The 15829-nt window shown below is 33.9% G+C and overlaps 1 protein-coding gene across 2 annotated transcripts in view; it reads right to left on the bottom strand.

Annotated features, from left to right (window-relative positions):
* Nucleotides 1-15829, bottom strand: part of LOC129983848 (discoidin domain-containing receptor 2-like) — a 289666-nt gene that overhangs the window by 76035 nt on the left and 197802 nt on the right. For both annotated transcript variants that reach the window (XM_056093508.1, XM_056093507.1), the window contains exons 3-4: nt 14484-14589; nt 1654-1885 (exon numbers count right to left, since the gene is read on the bottom strand). In XM_056093508.1, the coding sequence (XP_055949483.1) occupies nt 1654-1885; nt 14484-14589 (338 nt within the window). The remainder of the gene's footprint in view (nt 1-1653; nt 1886-14483; nt 14590-15829) is intronic.

Genomic DNA, 15829 nt, shown 5'->3' with positions numbered 1-15829 from the left:
AAAACTAAAAGATTGACATAATGAATTCCACTTTGGCTAGAACCGGTCTTCAAGGCCAAATATTTGGCGCGTTTTTCTTTTACGTCTCCGCCAACTCAGCTTCATTCAGTTCGCAACCATTATCATCTTTCGTACTTTTTTATTCTCGTTTTTTTACCAGCTGATATTTTTGATACTATTAATCACATTAGTAGTTACTAGTTTTGATTGTCGAATATTTATTCGATTCGTCATTTCTATTCACTTCTAAAATGTCTGAAAAAGAAAAAGTGTTATCACCGACTACACTGTGCACACCTTCAAGACGAGTGAAACCAACGAAAAGTGCAGCATGCAGAAACATATTAAAGGTTTATTCTCGTCTCCGAGAAAACCCTCAAGATTCCATCAATCAAATCGTCGATAAAGTTTCGCATCTTACAGGTGTTTCGCAATGAACAGTTTTCCTTTTGAAAAAAGAAATAAAGCATTCAGTCCTTTAAGTACCCCAGGAAAGAAGCGACCAGGCTCAGTAGGTAAACATTCAGGTCTTGTAAAATATGATGATTTTACACTATCCTGTATTTGGCGAAAAATCCATGCATTTTTTTTCGTAAAAATGAGATCTCAACATTAGATAAAGTTTTAAAAGATGTGAACAATGCTACAGATATCTTTTCTAAAAACAATAGCCGAACTACGCTTTACAGAATATTGAAAGATTTAGGGTTTTCTTTTGAGAAACGATGAAACGAAATGAAATAACTTTAATGATTTATTAAAATAATGTATCAATAATATTGAAAAAATAATGAAAATAAGGAAAAAATTAGTTCTCCGATAAAATGATAATATAATAAAGTAAATAAATATTTACTATTTGGCGAAAAATTTGCGAGATGAAGTTTCGCCAGCTATCTGCATTTCTAGTAACTTTGTACTTTAAAGTAACCCAGTTCCCCTGACAACGACTGCGATTCGGCATGCCTAGAATATACACAACTGCCAAGTTAGGGTGAAACAGAGTATAGTAGCGTCAACTAGGGCCAAGAGTACGACTTTGCTACTCACGCACCACTCATTCGCTTGCACAACCCCTTTTTACAGGAGAGCATATTCACACATCTCACAGATAGAACAACGGAAGAACAACCATGCCCCAGGTCGCCCAGATCGAACCCAGGACGTCCAGATCACGGGGAAGACGCGCTACCCCTATGCCAGGACGCCGGCATGCCACGTCATTATGACATCAAATGAATGATAGAACGTCACATAATAGCAAGAAACGTGAAGTGACATCGCGCAACCGGCAGAAACCGAAATAAAAGTATTGAAAGATTTTAAACTAACATTTAAAACGTGAAATATTAGACTGAATCCAGAAGTAAAAAATGAATACTATAATATTTTTCAAAACGTTTAGGTCAAACTTTATATTACATCACAACACTATTATGATGAAGCAATTAGAAAATGATATACCATGATGTGATGATTTAATTTTATACCACCGTTTTGCGCTTAAAAATGTGACTTCTTCTCAATTTTTAAATGTTAAATGTTATTTCATTTGTTAAGCATCATATTTACCTAACACTAACTTTTCCTGTTTTTTTTAAGGATCTAAAAGTAAAATCTTTTCAAAACCTGAAGTTAGATGACAGTTCTTACCTCTTGTCCCATGGCATCCTTGTACCGCAGGAACCTGGGAAGACCTGGTCTCCAGTATTCCAGCATGTAATCTTCAGCAAACTCGAGACCCTGGCCATTTCCAAATCGTCCCTGTGTGGCAACCGCCGTAATCACGTGCAAGGAAGGTAAGGAAATCTCTAGATATTCTACCACTTCCTTCGATATCTGAGGCTTTGGACACCAAGCGCCCCCATTCACGTCTTTGTTTAATCTGAAATGAAAGGAGAAACAAGTTGAATGCCATATATTTAACTTTTAATATAAAAGGAACATACCATGCATATCAGCCTTATCTATAGAAATTCAGTAGCATGCATGATATAGAATGAATTAAGCGCATATAACTTACATCATGTATTAGTCATATTTCCAATTAATGAATTAAATTTATTATTCCTAATAAATGAATTCAAATCGAGGCACAGTTGCTGTGATGCGTAGTAAAATGTAAACGTTAATCGGCGATCGAAGAGTGTGCAACAATTAGTCACCATACCTGTGTGTTGCACATTCTGAAAGAATACCTGAGTATGAAAAATATTACATGGATATCGTATCATTTAGCTGAAATGCAAAAATGATTCGCTTTCAAATATTAAGGATTTACTTCGTGGCAATCACTACTGAACAGTCCCAATAAACCGTTCCATTGAACTGATGTTGATTCAGATATTCTATGCTGGTATAACCGCGAAAGAACGTTGTACGCAAATCTAATGACTAAATCGGATAAATCAAGCGAGTGACTATGTTGAATCAGCAATGATTTTGTATGCTACTTAAAATGTTCAAATTTCGAATCAACTCGAGAGGCGTTGCAATCGTTTGAAATCTAGCTAGTCTTCTGTGGTGTGATACAATGTCACATTATGCGCAATGAATTCGTTAATTAAATTCACACTGCGCATTTGGCATTTGTCACGTGATTACGAATAAGTTCTATTTCATTTCGATTTTAACGGGAAAATTTTAAAAATATTATTCATTTTTGCTTGTTTAATAACTTTATAACTACTTACCTACGTATTAAAAATAGTTAGGAGAAATCACAAAACCAATTCACCAGCCTCAATCGTTATATCTATTTCGCTCATTTTTATTTCCCGTGAAAGCACGTGGACTCTAGGTACGCCGTCAATGATCGCCTGGTCTTTGGCTTTCTTCAGTTCCAAGTAATGCCTCAAAATAACACTTTCCTGGAGATTCCCAGCCTTAATAACTAGAGCAATTTCGCCAATTTCATCTATCACTTTGCAAACAAAGTTAACTAATCAGAATGAAATGTCTAGATTTATTATGTAAGTATTAGTAAATGAAACCTTCTTTTCATCAAAGTTGATATGTTGATTGACATGTCAACTTTATACATATATATATAATTTAGAGAAATCTTAATCCATGTATAATATTAAACCCAAAAAAATACAGCTTTAAATCATCATCTTTAATATAAAATGAAAAAATGAACGAAAAAAACTTTATTAAGCAAGTAAAAATGAATATGCGCAAAAGATACTTTATGAATACGGATATGGCTTGAAGTTTCAAGCCTATAAATTCGGTTTTCTCGTACAAAATAGAAGAACGGCCTTTTCTCGAAATTGCTTATCTTCCTTAAAAAGAAATTTCCACAGCTTCATCGAAATTTCATTTTGTTATAACCATTATAATACAAAACTTACGACGAAATGCAGGGAAATTTATATTCACTATCTAGACAGAAATGCATTTACTTAATAGAAAAGGAAACGACAGAAATGGAATAGCATTTATTCTCAAATATTTATTCATAAAAAAAATCTTAAGAATTGGCCACATTTCTATCGAATTCATTATTTGTACTGCAAAATGACACTCTGCATTATAAATTTTCCTTCTCAAAAGAAAACATGAATTCTTAATGAGGCTTTGATAGATAAATGGAAAAAAAAAATGTTCCAACCAGAGAAAAAGTCCCATAATTCTCCGCGCTTCGAGAAGGAGTGTCATCTCTCGATAAGAAAATACATTTTCGAAAGAAATGAATTACAGAACAACCGGTAGCTTGGATTACGCCACCGAAGAAAACAACACATGATGGATTGACAAAAGAACAGGTGGTATGAACCGGAACTTCATCTTCATAATTCCATTTGATGTCAACAGTTCGTTGTAAAGCGCATAACGTATTAAACATCAGCGAAATCTATGCATTATTTCATCGAACGGTAAACTCACTTCTTCTAGCAAATGTTTATATATGTGGGTATACATAACTAAAATTTCCGACGGAATCGACAGAAGACAGCAGCGCCACCTCGTGAAAGATTACCGCAATGAATAAAATACAACCACCGATGCGTTCTTTCTCTTTGACAATATTGTTCCATTTAAAACACAAAATCAATCTTGGGTCCTGCACATAACTTTGACAGTTTGAACGCGATAAATTTTCCCCGACACAATCCTAAGCTGTCAACGGTAAGTGTGTCTTCCGTAAAAAGCTTTTCTATTTTAGGTGGGGATGTGAGGGTTTTCGGTGCAGATGTGAAAAGGTGCAATATTTCCTACCTCTGGCCTTGTCAAGTAAAGGGGCGACGTATTAATTCTGCAGTTGGAAGATTGCTTGCGAGAAAGCCCTTGTTGTTGTTTAGAGTGGGCGGCGTGGAAGAATTCACAAGGGGACGTTCGAAGGAGGGAAAATTAATGGCGAAAAAAAGGAAATAAAAAGCAATTTTTGTTTGTTGTTGTTGTGTCAGTATACCTCATAGAGTGGTCTGTTTTTTCATTAGCAAGGAAGGGAGAGATTTAGTTATAGTTAGATTAACATGTCAGTTTGAAGGTGGACGACAAATTTCCTTTTGGTGGGGTTGGGGGAGGGGCATGAACAGAACCTTGTAATTTTGAAGCGTGGCAATATGATGAAAGAATTGCTACTCCACTTTCAAACCAATGCGAATTTAATTTAATCAGTGCGCATTATGATGGCATTCTTTTAATAAACTGGACAGTAATATATTCCCTGGACTCTTTTAATATATTTTAAAATTAACCAATATCCTAAAGATTTATTTTAAGTTAATTTTTTTTTATTTTAATGATTTAGGTTGTTTATTTATTTATGTTTATTGTTTGCTTATTACTTATTTCATTGTTGTTTATTTCTTTATTTAATATAATTTGTGACTGCGCTGTATCGACGCATGCACTCAGTATTGTTTAAGAAAGCGCTCGATGTGATAACAAACTAAACATAAAGATAACATAATGGAACAGACTGGAGTGTAACCAATTATACTTGATGAAATACTAACACAGATATACCTTACAATTAAAATTAGTAGGTTTTTTTAATAAATTTATATGTTTGTAAAAAGACTAATAATATTTTAAAATTTACCTACCAGCGATTTTAAGTAGCTATTTTATCTTCTAAGCTGTAAGTTTGCCCTGCATTAATTCACAGCAATGGATCCAACGAAGAATCGCCCGATTCCGAATTCGAAACTATATGAATTAACCATTATAACCTTAGGAACGGCATGTCTAGAATCGTGAAGCAGTGTCGTAGCGAGTGGGTGGCAAAAGGGTAGTAGCGGTGCCCCGGCTGCTAGACTTATGAGGCGCCATAAGAAAAAAACTTTAGAGCATTTATAGCATTTCTTAAAATGAAATATCGTAAAGAAGGGAGGGGGTTAATTTATACCCTCGGCGCCATCTATATTTATTAAAACAGCTGCCACAACTGGGGGCTAAATAATATATTATTTTTTAATCACTTACTACCTTTGCTACTTCGCTGTCGTAAAAATTCCTAATCAATAGAATTGTACAAACATGGCAAGCGATTTGCATCTTTATGAGAACGCATTATATACTGAAAAAAAAAGTTGCAAGAAAATTGACAGCATTCCTGGAAAGAAAAAAATATGAATATATTGGCTTTTGAATTTCCTTTTAATACGTTGAACCAATAAAATATGGCCACGGTAGCCTAATGGTAATATTGAGTGGAACCAGTTTTGTATACGAACATAGTGCATATAAAATCCGACACTAGAGATCAAATTCCTTCCGTTGGTACGAGAAAGTTTGAAACAGGGATTCTAGCTCGGGTGTCATCCTCTTCATCTGATGAGGTTCAAAATTATGAAATAGACCTAGTAGTGCTTCCAAACGAGATATAATATAACTAAATTAAACCAATCGAATACTTATTTCATATTGTAATAATGTATACTTTCATTTTTGGGGGGTTTGATGAAATTTAATTCTATCCCAAATAATTAAAGAACATTCTCAATTCGAAAGTAAATTATTATTTCCATTCATAAGTTGCTGCTCAGGTTGCTACCCTGGTTTTGGAATTAGAATATAACATAACAACAGCTGAGTATACATATCTGGTACAAATTAAATTAAACACCCTCCCAGTACGTAATGGAAGCGTGAGGTGAAAATACAGACTCAGATCATCCTGGTTATCTGACCACGTTTCAAAATTTTGACGTCTTTTTTCAAATTATCCTATTGGAACTTCAAACAGAACGCAAATACAACATTAAGAATCTGGGAGTTTTTTTACTGCTATGGGAAGAGTTTAGTAGAAATTAATATCTATCGTTGGTCATTTTTCACTTTATATACATACAAAACTAGCCACTCTTTGTGGCCTCGTATTTCGACAAGGGTATTGGTTGCATTTAATTTCAACTAAATCTCTTATGCATGGTATGATGTTCAACAAAGTATTTTAATGAGTCAAATTATGACAACCTTGGGCATTTCTCGTGCTTTTGAACACATTTTACCCTTTTGTTTCCGTTTTAATCATTAATTTCGGGAGCACATATTGAGTTTGCATGTGTATTTTTATTTTTGAATTATTAGTTCATTATTTCATGTGAATTGAAAACCTTCTAATCAAATGCCTAAAAATTTTATCTGGTAACATACAAAAATAAATATGTAAAAAAAAATTCTGTAAATCCTAGCAATCCCAGTGCTTGCATATTCATTTACTGCATTCATAAATTTAAAACTGCATATTCTGTTAAGCAAAAACATTTTTCACATGTGAAATATTGGAAACATTCTTGCAAAGTAAGGAGAATTTTTTTTCAAAACCACTGAGCTGTGCTAAACTTTAACGCACGCATCTGCTTAACATTGCAAAATCTAGCCCTCCCAGGACATTTCGGGACTCTCTTCATTTGCTGCAAGTCCCTGCTTACATTTACTCACATCAGGCCATCTTTTGTAAGCCATCTCCTCCAATCTCCAGATATGGCACTTCCACACCCGTTTACCCATAACTCACGCCCCAGAAAATCCCTGTACTCATCAGAAATAAGTGGCATTTTCCTTGAGAGGAAGGGCAACAGCTTCCTTGAGCCCCGGCAGCAGCAGCAGCACTCGGAAAAGATAAAGGAAGGCAGAGGCGGCACCTCCACCTTGAAGACAGATGGGTCCCCGGGGTGCACTCCAAGAGCATCGCCTCCTTGACACAGAATGTCGCAGGAAACTAATAGAAAACGGGGACCTCCTTCTCCTTGACAGACACCGACCAATTTGTCATCGAGGTTAATGTCATTAATTAGGGCACTTTCTTAGGAAGAGGGAAGCGATGACTGTCTAATGGACTGACTTTTTCAGCACATCGCTTCGTCTTCAGAGACGTTGCGGGTACGCAATCGTTTCCGGTGATTGGAAAAGGCTTCGAATTCCCTTCGCCAAGGCTGTCTGAAAAATGGATTATTCTTAGACAAGTAATCGGAGAAAGTTCGGAAAGTTCTGCAAGCTGAGATGATTCGAAGGTAGTTATTAATGCCAGTTTAACAATCGTCCTTGCTCCTGCATAGGTAGGGCCACATCAGTTGCCCCAAATCGCGCATGGATAGATGTGCATTGGTATTTATGTTTGGTTGGCAGTTCTGCTACTCTTAGATCGAACAAACAATGGTGGGTACATTTAAGAGTAGTAATTGTTCACCTGTTGTGTACTTTGAGTCGATGAATGCTTAAAAAGAGATTTGTTTGAAAAGTAGTTTGAATGTAAGCACAAAGAAAATATTGAATAATAAATTGATGAGCCATTAACACCACATTTTGTACAACATCATGCTGAACAAGAATGTCTTGTGTGATGCAACTTATTATTAGGTCAGTAGAGACTATGCTAATAACCTACAGTTACTTGAATTCTTTTCTGAATCTATAAAGTTTCTCGAGTAGTAATAGAGAATTTGATATTCATCACAAATATAGGATATGAATAGCATACTTCAGATATTTTCTATAAAACAGAATATATTTACAAAAGCGCAGTTGTTTCAAAATGTTGTTTAAGGAAGAACAAAAAAAAAATTGTTTTGTAATAGTTATGTGATTTCCGGTTGGTTGATAAAATTCAGTTGTATTTACTAAATTTCTACTGTACTGTTCTTGAAAAAAAACTTAAATGATGGCCAAATCGCCAACCTTTAAATATCGCCAACTTTCCAGTTACTTTTCAAAGAGATAAAAATCGTTTGCAAAGCTAAATCGCAACAACTTGGTGGAATTATCTGTCGGGATCAAATTTCATTGAAGATTTGCCTCATACTCAAATTACCCATTCAAAATCATAATGACAAAAAATCAAAATGCATTATACAGAAAAATGACGCTTATACATGGTATAATAAACTGCGTATAATTCTCACAAGGCTTATGTCAATTGCTCTTTAGAAACAAGGAGTTGAAGAGTAATTAATTCGCCTTATTTTTTACTAGTGGAGTTTGGTCACTATGATTCTCAATAGAGTAAAAGAGTCTTTTCAATGATGCATAAAATTTTAAATTGTAGATAGATATTGTGTTAGCTTGCTCTGGGTTATTATCATTTAACCATGCTTTAATTCTCACAAGGCTTATGTCGCCCTTTAGAAACAAGGAGTTGAAGAGTAATTCATTCGCCTTATTTTTCACTAGTGGAGTTTGGTCACTATGATTCTCAATAGAGTAAATGAGTCTTTTCAATGATGCATAAAATTTTAAATTGTAGATAGATATTATGTTAGCTTGCTCTGGGTTATTATCATTTAACCATGCTTTAAAATTGAAATTCAATTTCTTAAATAGCTCTCAAATATCTTTCAAAACCGGATGCAATTCTCATAATCAATTTTTGAAATCTTTATGCAGAATTGTAAATGCTACATATATATCCGTTTAGTAATTTTTGAAATACCTTACTTCAAACAAAAGAAAAAAAATGAACCTTATTTAGCATAAATATAGATTTTAGTGTCTTTGAAGATGGCACGAAGTGCTCTCAGATTTTACAATATAGAATATGTGATTCCAGCAAAGAATGAGTGCTTCAACAATTCTTGTACCTCACGACAACCATTTATTCGACCAGCTTTTGTTAAAAGAAAGAGCAAATCTTGTAAACATTCTACAAAGATGTTTAAAATTGCAAATTTCTCCAATGATAAAGGCAGGAACAATATATTTTACCCTAATTGTCTTCTTCTGACGGAAATACAAAAATGGGGAATAAACTAAACGCCACAAACACATAAGGCGATACATTCATTCACGTGTTACTTCCGTGCTTTCGATTGAATTATTATGGAGAATCCCCAATTCACGTGTTGAATACATTAATATTTAAACACTTGCGAAATATAAGGCTGTCTTTCAACACAGCTCGTCCATTCTTTTTCAGTTGAATACCGCATCCAACTAACTGAATGCTTAAGGTAAACTTTTTACTCGTCCTTTCTTGAAGCTATTCCGCTGCTAATGGAAAAACTTTTCTTTTGGTAATTGTCATTCTTTTGGAAGATGATGGTCGTTCGTGACCGAGCAATAAACATGGCGATTAAAGGTGTTTTTTGTTGTTGTTGTTGTTTCTAATTTGATGCTGAAAAATGTTTTTGAAATCTGTTTGTTATTTTGAAGTTATTGCTGCGCTTTTCCTGCAGATGTATACTTCCGTCACAACTCTAAATTTGAAATTCAAAAATTTCTAAAACTTAAGAGTTTAATTTTCTGTTAAGATGGTTTCAATTTTTTTTTCTTTTAAGAAAGCTATGAATTATTGATGCTTTCTGGAATGTTGAACGTTTTGAAGCAGAACAATGCTTCTAAATAAATTAAACGAAAAATAGAGTTATTCAATGCGCAATTGTGGTTTTTTTTCCTTCTATTTCAATAGCAATGAAAGATTTTGCAGCAGCTTTTCAACTGTTATTTTCAAAATGTGATGTAGTGTTTCAAGACTATTATTCAACAACTCGTCGGCATTTCAAACGCGGTATAATCGGGAAGAAAATAAAAAGAGTTTTTAAGCTACATAAAGCATTACTTCAGTTGTTTTTGTTGTCTTCACATGCTCAGTAAAAATTGTTAACACATCTTCCAAAATATGAAATAATTCCTTAGACTCAACTTAATAAAACTACAGATTTCTCACGAATGAAATGAAAATTCTTTCCATACATTGAAGGAAATGTAACGATCTTCCTGTTATTAATAACAACAAGAATAGGACTTTGAAGCCAAAATATGCTTCTAATACTTGAAATCATAATATAATTTCGCACTCATTTGGAATAAAGATATGGAGAAGGTAATAGTCCACGTCCCTAAGACAACAAGTTTTTGCCGATCTTTTATGGCCCACTGTTCTTTCTGATCGATCTAGTTATTTTTTTAATAACTGGATCGAATAATGTAATTTTTTAATAATGTCAATGATGTTTCATTAACATTAATTCATTAACATATTTTTACAAAAATAGGGTTACTGAATAACACAGAATATATAACTAAAAACCAAGAAGCAACGAAATTATGAGAAATGCCGCAAATAAGTTCCCTCATTGCTTGAAAATGAGACTTCAATATAACCAAATCAATTTGCAATAAATGATAGACCCGTTACTCTGCCTCAAAAATCACTCTTTTTTTATCAGAAATTTATCACCTATGTTCTGGTTAGGCTGCAGATCCATTGTATGACCTTAGTTTATTGTTAAATCACTGAATGCCCACGTGATTTCAAGTTTATGTGTTGTAGAAGCATGAATAGAGATCTATTGGCTCAAATATTACTGCCACCATCTAACTGCAATGGTCTGGTGGTTGAAATCTCAGTTTCCGGATCGGAGATTCGAGAATACATATGCAGGTTTGCACGTTAAATTGGTCAAAGATTAATGTTCTCTTAATAAAATGTTAATATTTGACGGGGTGATGGAGGAGGTGTAATTCTTGTCCTCTAACATGGCTGAAATTAAGAAGTTCGCACTAAATTAGCCCTTGTAATGTCTTGATCCAGACTTATCAAATAACGAAGCCTAATTTCCAGACAATTCTTTATTTCACAGCCCTATATATACAAAGAACAACTTGTTCTAATCTTGGTTAAATAAATAGATATTTACACCTGTAGTAGGAGATACAACAGTCAAAATCGGAGATTTTTCTTGGAATTCAGTTTTTCATCATGTCAACACGACAACTCCAGGGGTAGTTTCTCAGACTCCGAACTCGTGGTCGTAGTCCAATAGTTTCTGCAATTCGTTTCTTCTCTCCTCTCTAAAAAAAATCTCCGAGCTTTATTTCGGCGACAATCTCCGCCTCTTAATTTACATTGATCATTTGAGCTTTCCTTCAGCCAATCGGGGTTCAGCAATTTGCTCTCTCAGCGGCGCCAGTGGGTCGTGGGAAAGTCCTTTCACAAAGAAAAACATCTATCATTCAGATGTTTGGACACCCCTTTCTCTTTGAAGGTATTATCAATACCTCTTGCACGAGGAATTCCAATATGGTCTTTCATTGTAGTCGCTAATGAACAGATACGAGACCACCCAGGTGAAAAGATCCACCATCTGGCTATCTCGAGGAGTTTAGTAAGTAACAGCGACGACACAATGAATCAGTACAACACAATGTCTTATCAGTACTGGGAAACGGGGAATGTTACACCCTCATGTAGCTATAAAAACAGATATTAATCTAAAACTAAACTAAATTGGAGACCTGCCATATGAGCTAAATGTAGAGGCCCAAGTGACTTCGTTATGTTTCTTGGAAATTTATACAAAAATTTGCCAACAGACTTCTGCTGTATGACCAAAAGCTAAAATTACAATTTTCAGCTCACTAGTCTTTACATAGCTTCTCATCTCAATATTTCTATGGAAACTTATTATTGTAACATGTAGTAATACATAAAGAAAAAAAAAACTTTATAAATCTATAATTTCAATTTTTGTGACAAAGAGAGCCTTGCGGTAAGTTATTGATCATGATGTCGAAGGTCAGAAGGTTTAAAATTCAAAGCCCGATTCCAGCAAAGGTACAGAGTGCATATGGGTCTGTTGCACGTTAAATCGGATATCGAGGACCCAAGTTCTCTCGCGGTGTGATCCAGAAGTTCGGAGTGAGTATCGGGTCAGGTAATGTTCATATAATCTGATTATGACTCAAAATTACGATTGCCGTTACAGAATAACCTCCGTTTTGCTTAAAAACTGAACCCTGATGCAACTAAACTAAATATACTCATAATCACTAAACTAAGTGATTGGTATATTTATTTTAATCTCATCGTAAAATGTTAAAGAAAGATCACACAAATAAATTATACCGAATAACAGAATTCATTTCTCAGATATTTTATGGGAAAGCCCTGGGATAAAAAGAATATCACATTTGCATATTATAATAAATCGAAATTATTTATTATACAAGAAATATGCGAGAGAGAAGTATCTGCTTTTCACTTGTCTATTCCTTTTTTCTCTTTTGTAGATTTAGATCCATCCACAAACAGCTAAAAAAACAATAAAGCGGCACAAACGAACAGAAAAAATAATACCTTATTCCAAAATTTAGTCAAATATTTTGTTCTATTTGGGTTTGGCTAGGTACGTAATTGAGTTTAAAATGTTTTTTTTTTAACTAATATTGTGTACAGATTATACTACAAAGTAATATACAATATAATTCAGTCAAATGAGTTAATTTTTTACATAATTTTGTCTGATATATAGGTTTTTCTCGCACACAGTATATTAAAATAATTAAATACTTTTAAATAAAATCATAATGGCGAAACAAAGTTTACATTCTTTGGATATTAAGAATAGTTCACTCTTGAACCTGACTCCAAAAATTATGGTAATACATACCTTAATTCCCGAATTACTTGATGTTTATCGTATTAACTTTCATAGCGAACAGAGTGCAAAGTTTATTCGTGCCAAAATTTACTTACATCAACTAATTATTTGCTGATATCCAGGCAATACTTCCTCGCAACCTTCGAGGCCAAATATTTATCCAACTTATTCCAATCTCCAGTTACTTTCCATCCATATGTCTCGAGACTTTGCCATTCATCCAAATGGCAAATTTTCGAGAACCCGCTGCTCACAGCGATATGCAGACCATTTGTCATAACCATACATTCATTAGTGAGGAAAAGGTGATAGATTTCATAAGCCATCCTTACTCCGGCTGTATTAACCGGAACAACTGCGCTAATTTTTCTTCCGGGCGAGATCGGAATCTTTTCCCGGACATGCCCCACTTTCTCAACGTGCTACAACAGCAGCTTCCACACAAACGGCATATTTTCTCCTCTCCTCCCCCCTCCCCCCAAACCGCAAACATCCCCCCACTCTGATCCGCAACAATAACTCATGCCAGTGCCGGACTCGAAGCTACAAGTCCGGGAAAAGCAATTCCCGGATTCCTCCGAGATGAGTCCACAATCCGAAGTGCCAGATGGTCCGTGTCCTGGACGATCACTCATCAAAGCCCCCTCGTTCTATCTTTCTCTTTCTTTATTGATTCAAGCAGCAAAGTAATGAGGGATGAGACCGTGTCCGACTGTCAGTCAACGGCGATCCCTTCGGAGGGCCTGTCAGTCGATTTTGTGTTCCTGGGGATGTAGGAGAAGAGGGTGTCATTTTCCAGGTTGCACTTCCCCTTTTTTTAACAGCCAGGAATTCGTATAGTACAATGTAAAAGGTGCGGATAATTTTTTTTTTTGGTATATAAGCAAAAGTGTAATCTGTATAAATAATAGAGATTGTTCTAGAAAATTGAAAACATAGCAAAATCATGTTAGACAAGGACTATGAACAGCTATTATTTCTATATCACATTTGCCAACATTCCCTTATTATTTTTTTATTTTTCAAAATAGTTATTATAGAGGATAGAGAAACGAAGCAAAGTATTATAGCAGTTATTATAGCTTATAGCAAAGTATTATAACCTATTTGAAATAAAAACCCACATTGATTTGCTCGGATTTATATACAGAACACTTGAGGACTCTGAATATTTAAAGGAAAAAGAGGTAGCCACAACTAAATACAGTAGATCCTCAATGATCGAGCGAATATCAGATTAACAAAAGGTCCAGGTTAGTAGCAGCCTTTAAAAAATGCATTTTAATTGCAAAATCTATGTTTACTGCACAAAAGATTACAAAATGTATTAAATTATATATAATAAATATTACAAAATAAAATTAAAAATTATATTTGTTCTTTTCATGCACAAGTCATTAAAGATCGCACGTAATGAATTGTTTTCCATTATGACGCTTCCCTCCTATCTTTCAAAAAATATCGGATTATAAAGAGACCCGATAGGTAAACCACCGGATTATTGAGAATCTATTTTGGTTAAAGAGCAACGATCAATGATTACTTATAATGTTAGGTATTGGAATTGGATATTTGGTTCGTATATGCTGAAATATATTCATTCTTAAATAAAAACTGTCTCAGAGTGAAAAAATATTCCTACTATCTTACCTAGCGTTTTGTGGTCCCACACTTGCTAATATGTACGAAGAACTTGCGTTGATGTCTTCGTTTTTGATAGCACCAGATTCCATGCCTAAGGCTCCCTGGCATTCCTCTGAAAAGAAGAAACATTTCACCATTAAAAGAAGAAGAATAAATAAGAATCATTAAAAATAGTTCAAAAATAATTGAAAAATATTGAAGAATATTTTTTCAATATTCTTTAAAAAATATTGAATATAATTATTTTTTGAACAATTATTTTGTTCAAAAATAGTTAAAAAATATTTTTTCAATTATTTTTGAATAATTTCAAAAATAATTGAAAAATGTTTTTAGCACAACGCTGGCTACATAATTTTTTATGATAGAAATACTTTAAAAATTCTGACACAAGGATTTGAATATGAAAATTGCAAAATTTCAACTCCCCTGAAAGGGTTTTTCTCCAAAATGACAAAACATTGAAATTTCATTAAGATTCTTTTTTTTTCTTTTTTTTTTTTCGTTTTACAATATAACAACATTTATATTCTTCTTACGGAATAGCATAACTGTCATTGATCAGATAAGCCGTCGTTTACTTTTGGCAAATCACCGATCATTCGCGATTTTAAAAGTTAATTTGAAAATTAATGGCTTGTTATTTTCTGAATGCAACGCTTTAAAATTCTTTCAAAGAGCACTGCTGAGATAATATCGTATCGTTTACAAACAACTTAGCGATTACAATCTTAAGTTGCATCACTCATGACGACATACAGGGTCTAAATTCGTTATGAAAGCTAATATATCTGCAACGGACGCATTCAATGAATAGATATTAAAATATGAAATATCAAAATCGGTTGTTATTTTAAATGAGTTACGCAAATGTTATTCACAAACAAAGAGATTGCCAATTGATTTTTACTTGCATTAAAAAAATAGTTTCTATAATAAAAAACTAATTTAACTAGTGCTTAAAGACCATGGTCAAAAAGAAGCAACCTCAATCGTCGTCATTTATAGGGTATATTGCAAAAACTAAAATGGATAGATTACCCGGATTAGAGGCGACGCCCTACGAATTTTCATCGTTTGTTTTAGATTGAGGCTGTGCCCTACAATTTATAAGTAAATGCACCTTATTAAAAAATATTAAATAGATTTGATTTTAAAAAGTTACTTAAAACTTTAATTTTGAATTTTCAACTTTTGCTATTCATATAAAATTAGTACGTATTCGGGTCTGAATGGTGTAATTATAATTTTTGATCGTTTAACTACTGAAACAAAATACGGTGAATTTAAATGAAATGCTCTGAATCAACCCGCTTTCAAATACTAATAAATAATTCATATTAAAGAAGATT

This window comes from Argiope bruennichi, chromosome 9, assembly GCF_947563725.1.
Source record: "Argiope bruennichi chromosome 9, qqArgBrue1.1, whole genome shotgun sequence".
NCBI classification, from domain to species: Eukaryota; Metazoa; Arthropoda; class Arachnida; order Araneae; family Araneidae; genus Argiope; species Argiope bruennichi.
Note: the sequence above shows the minus strand (reverse complement) of the source record. Positions and strands in the feature narration are given on the sequence as shown.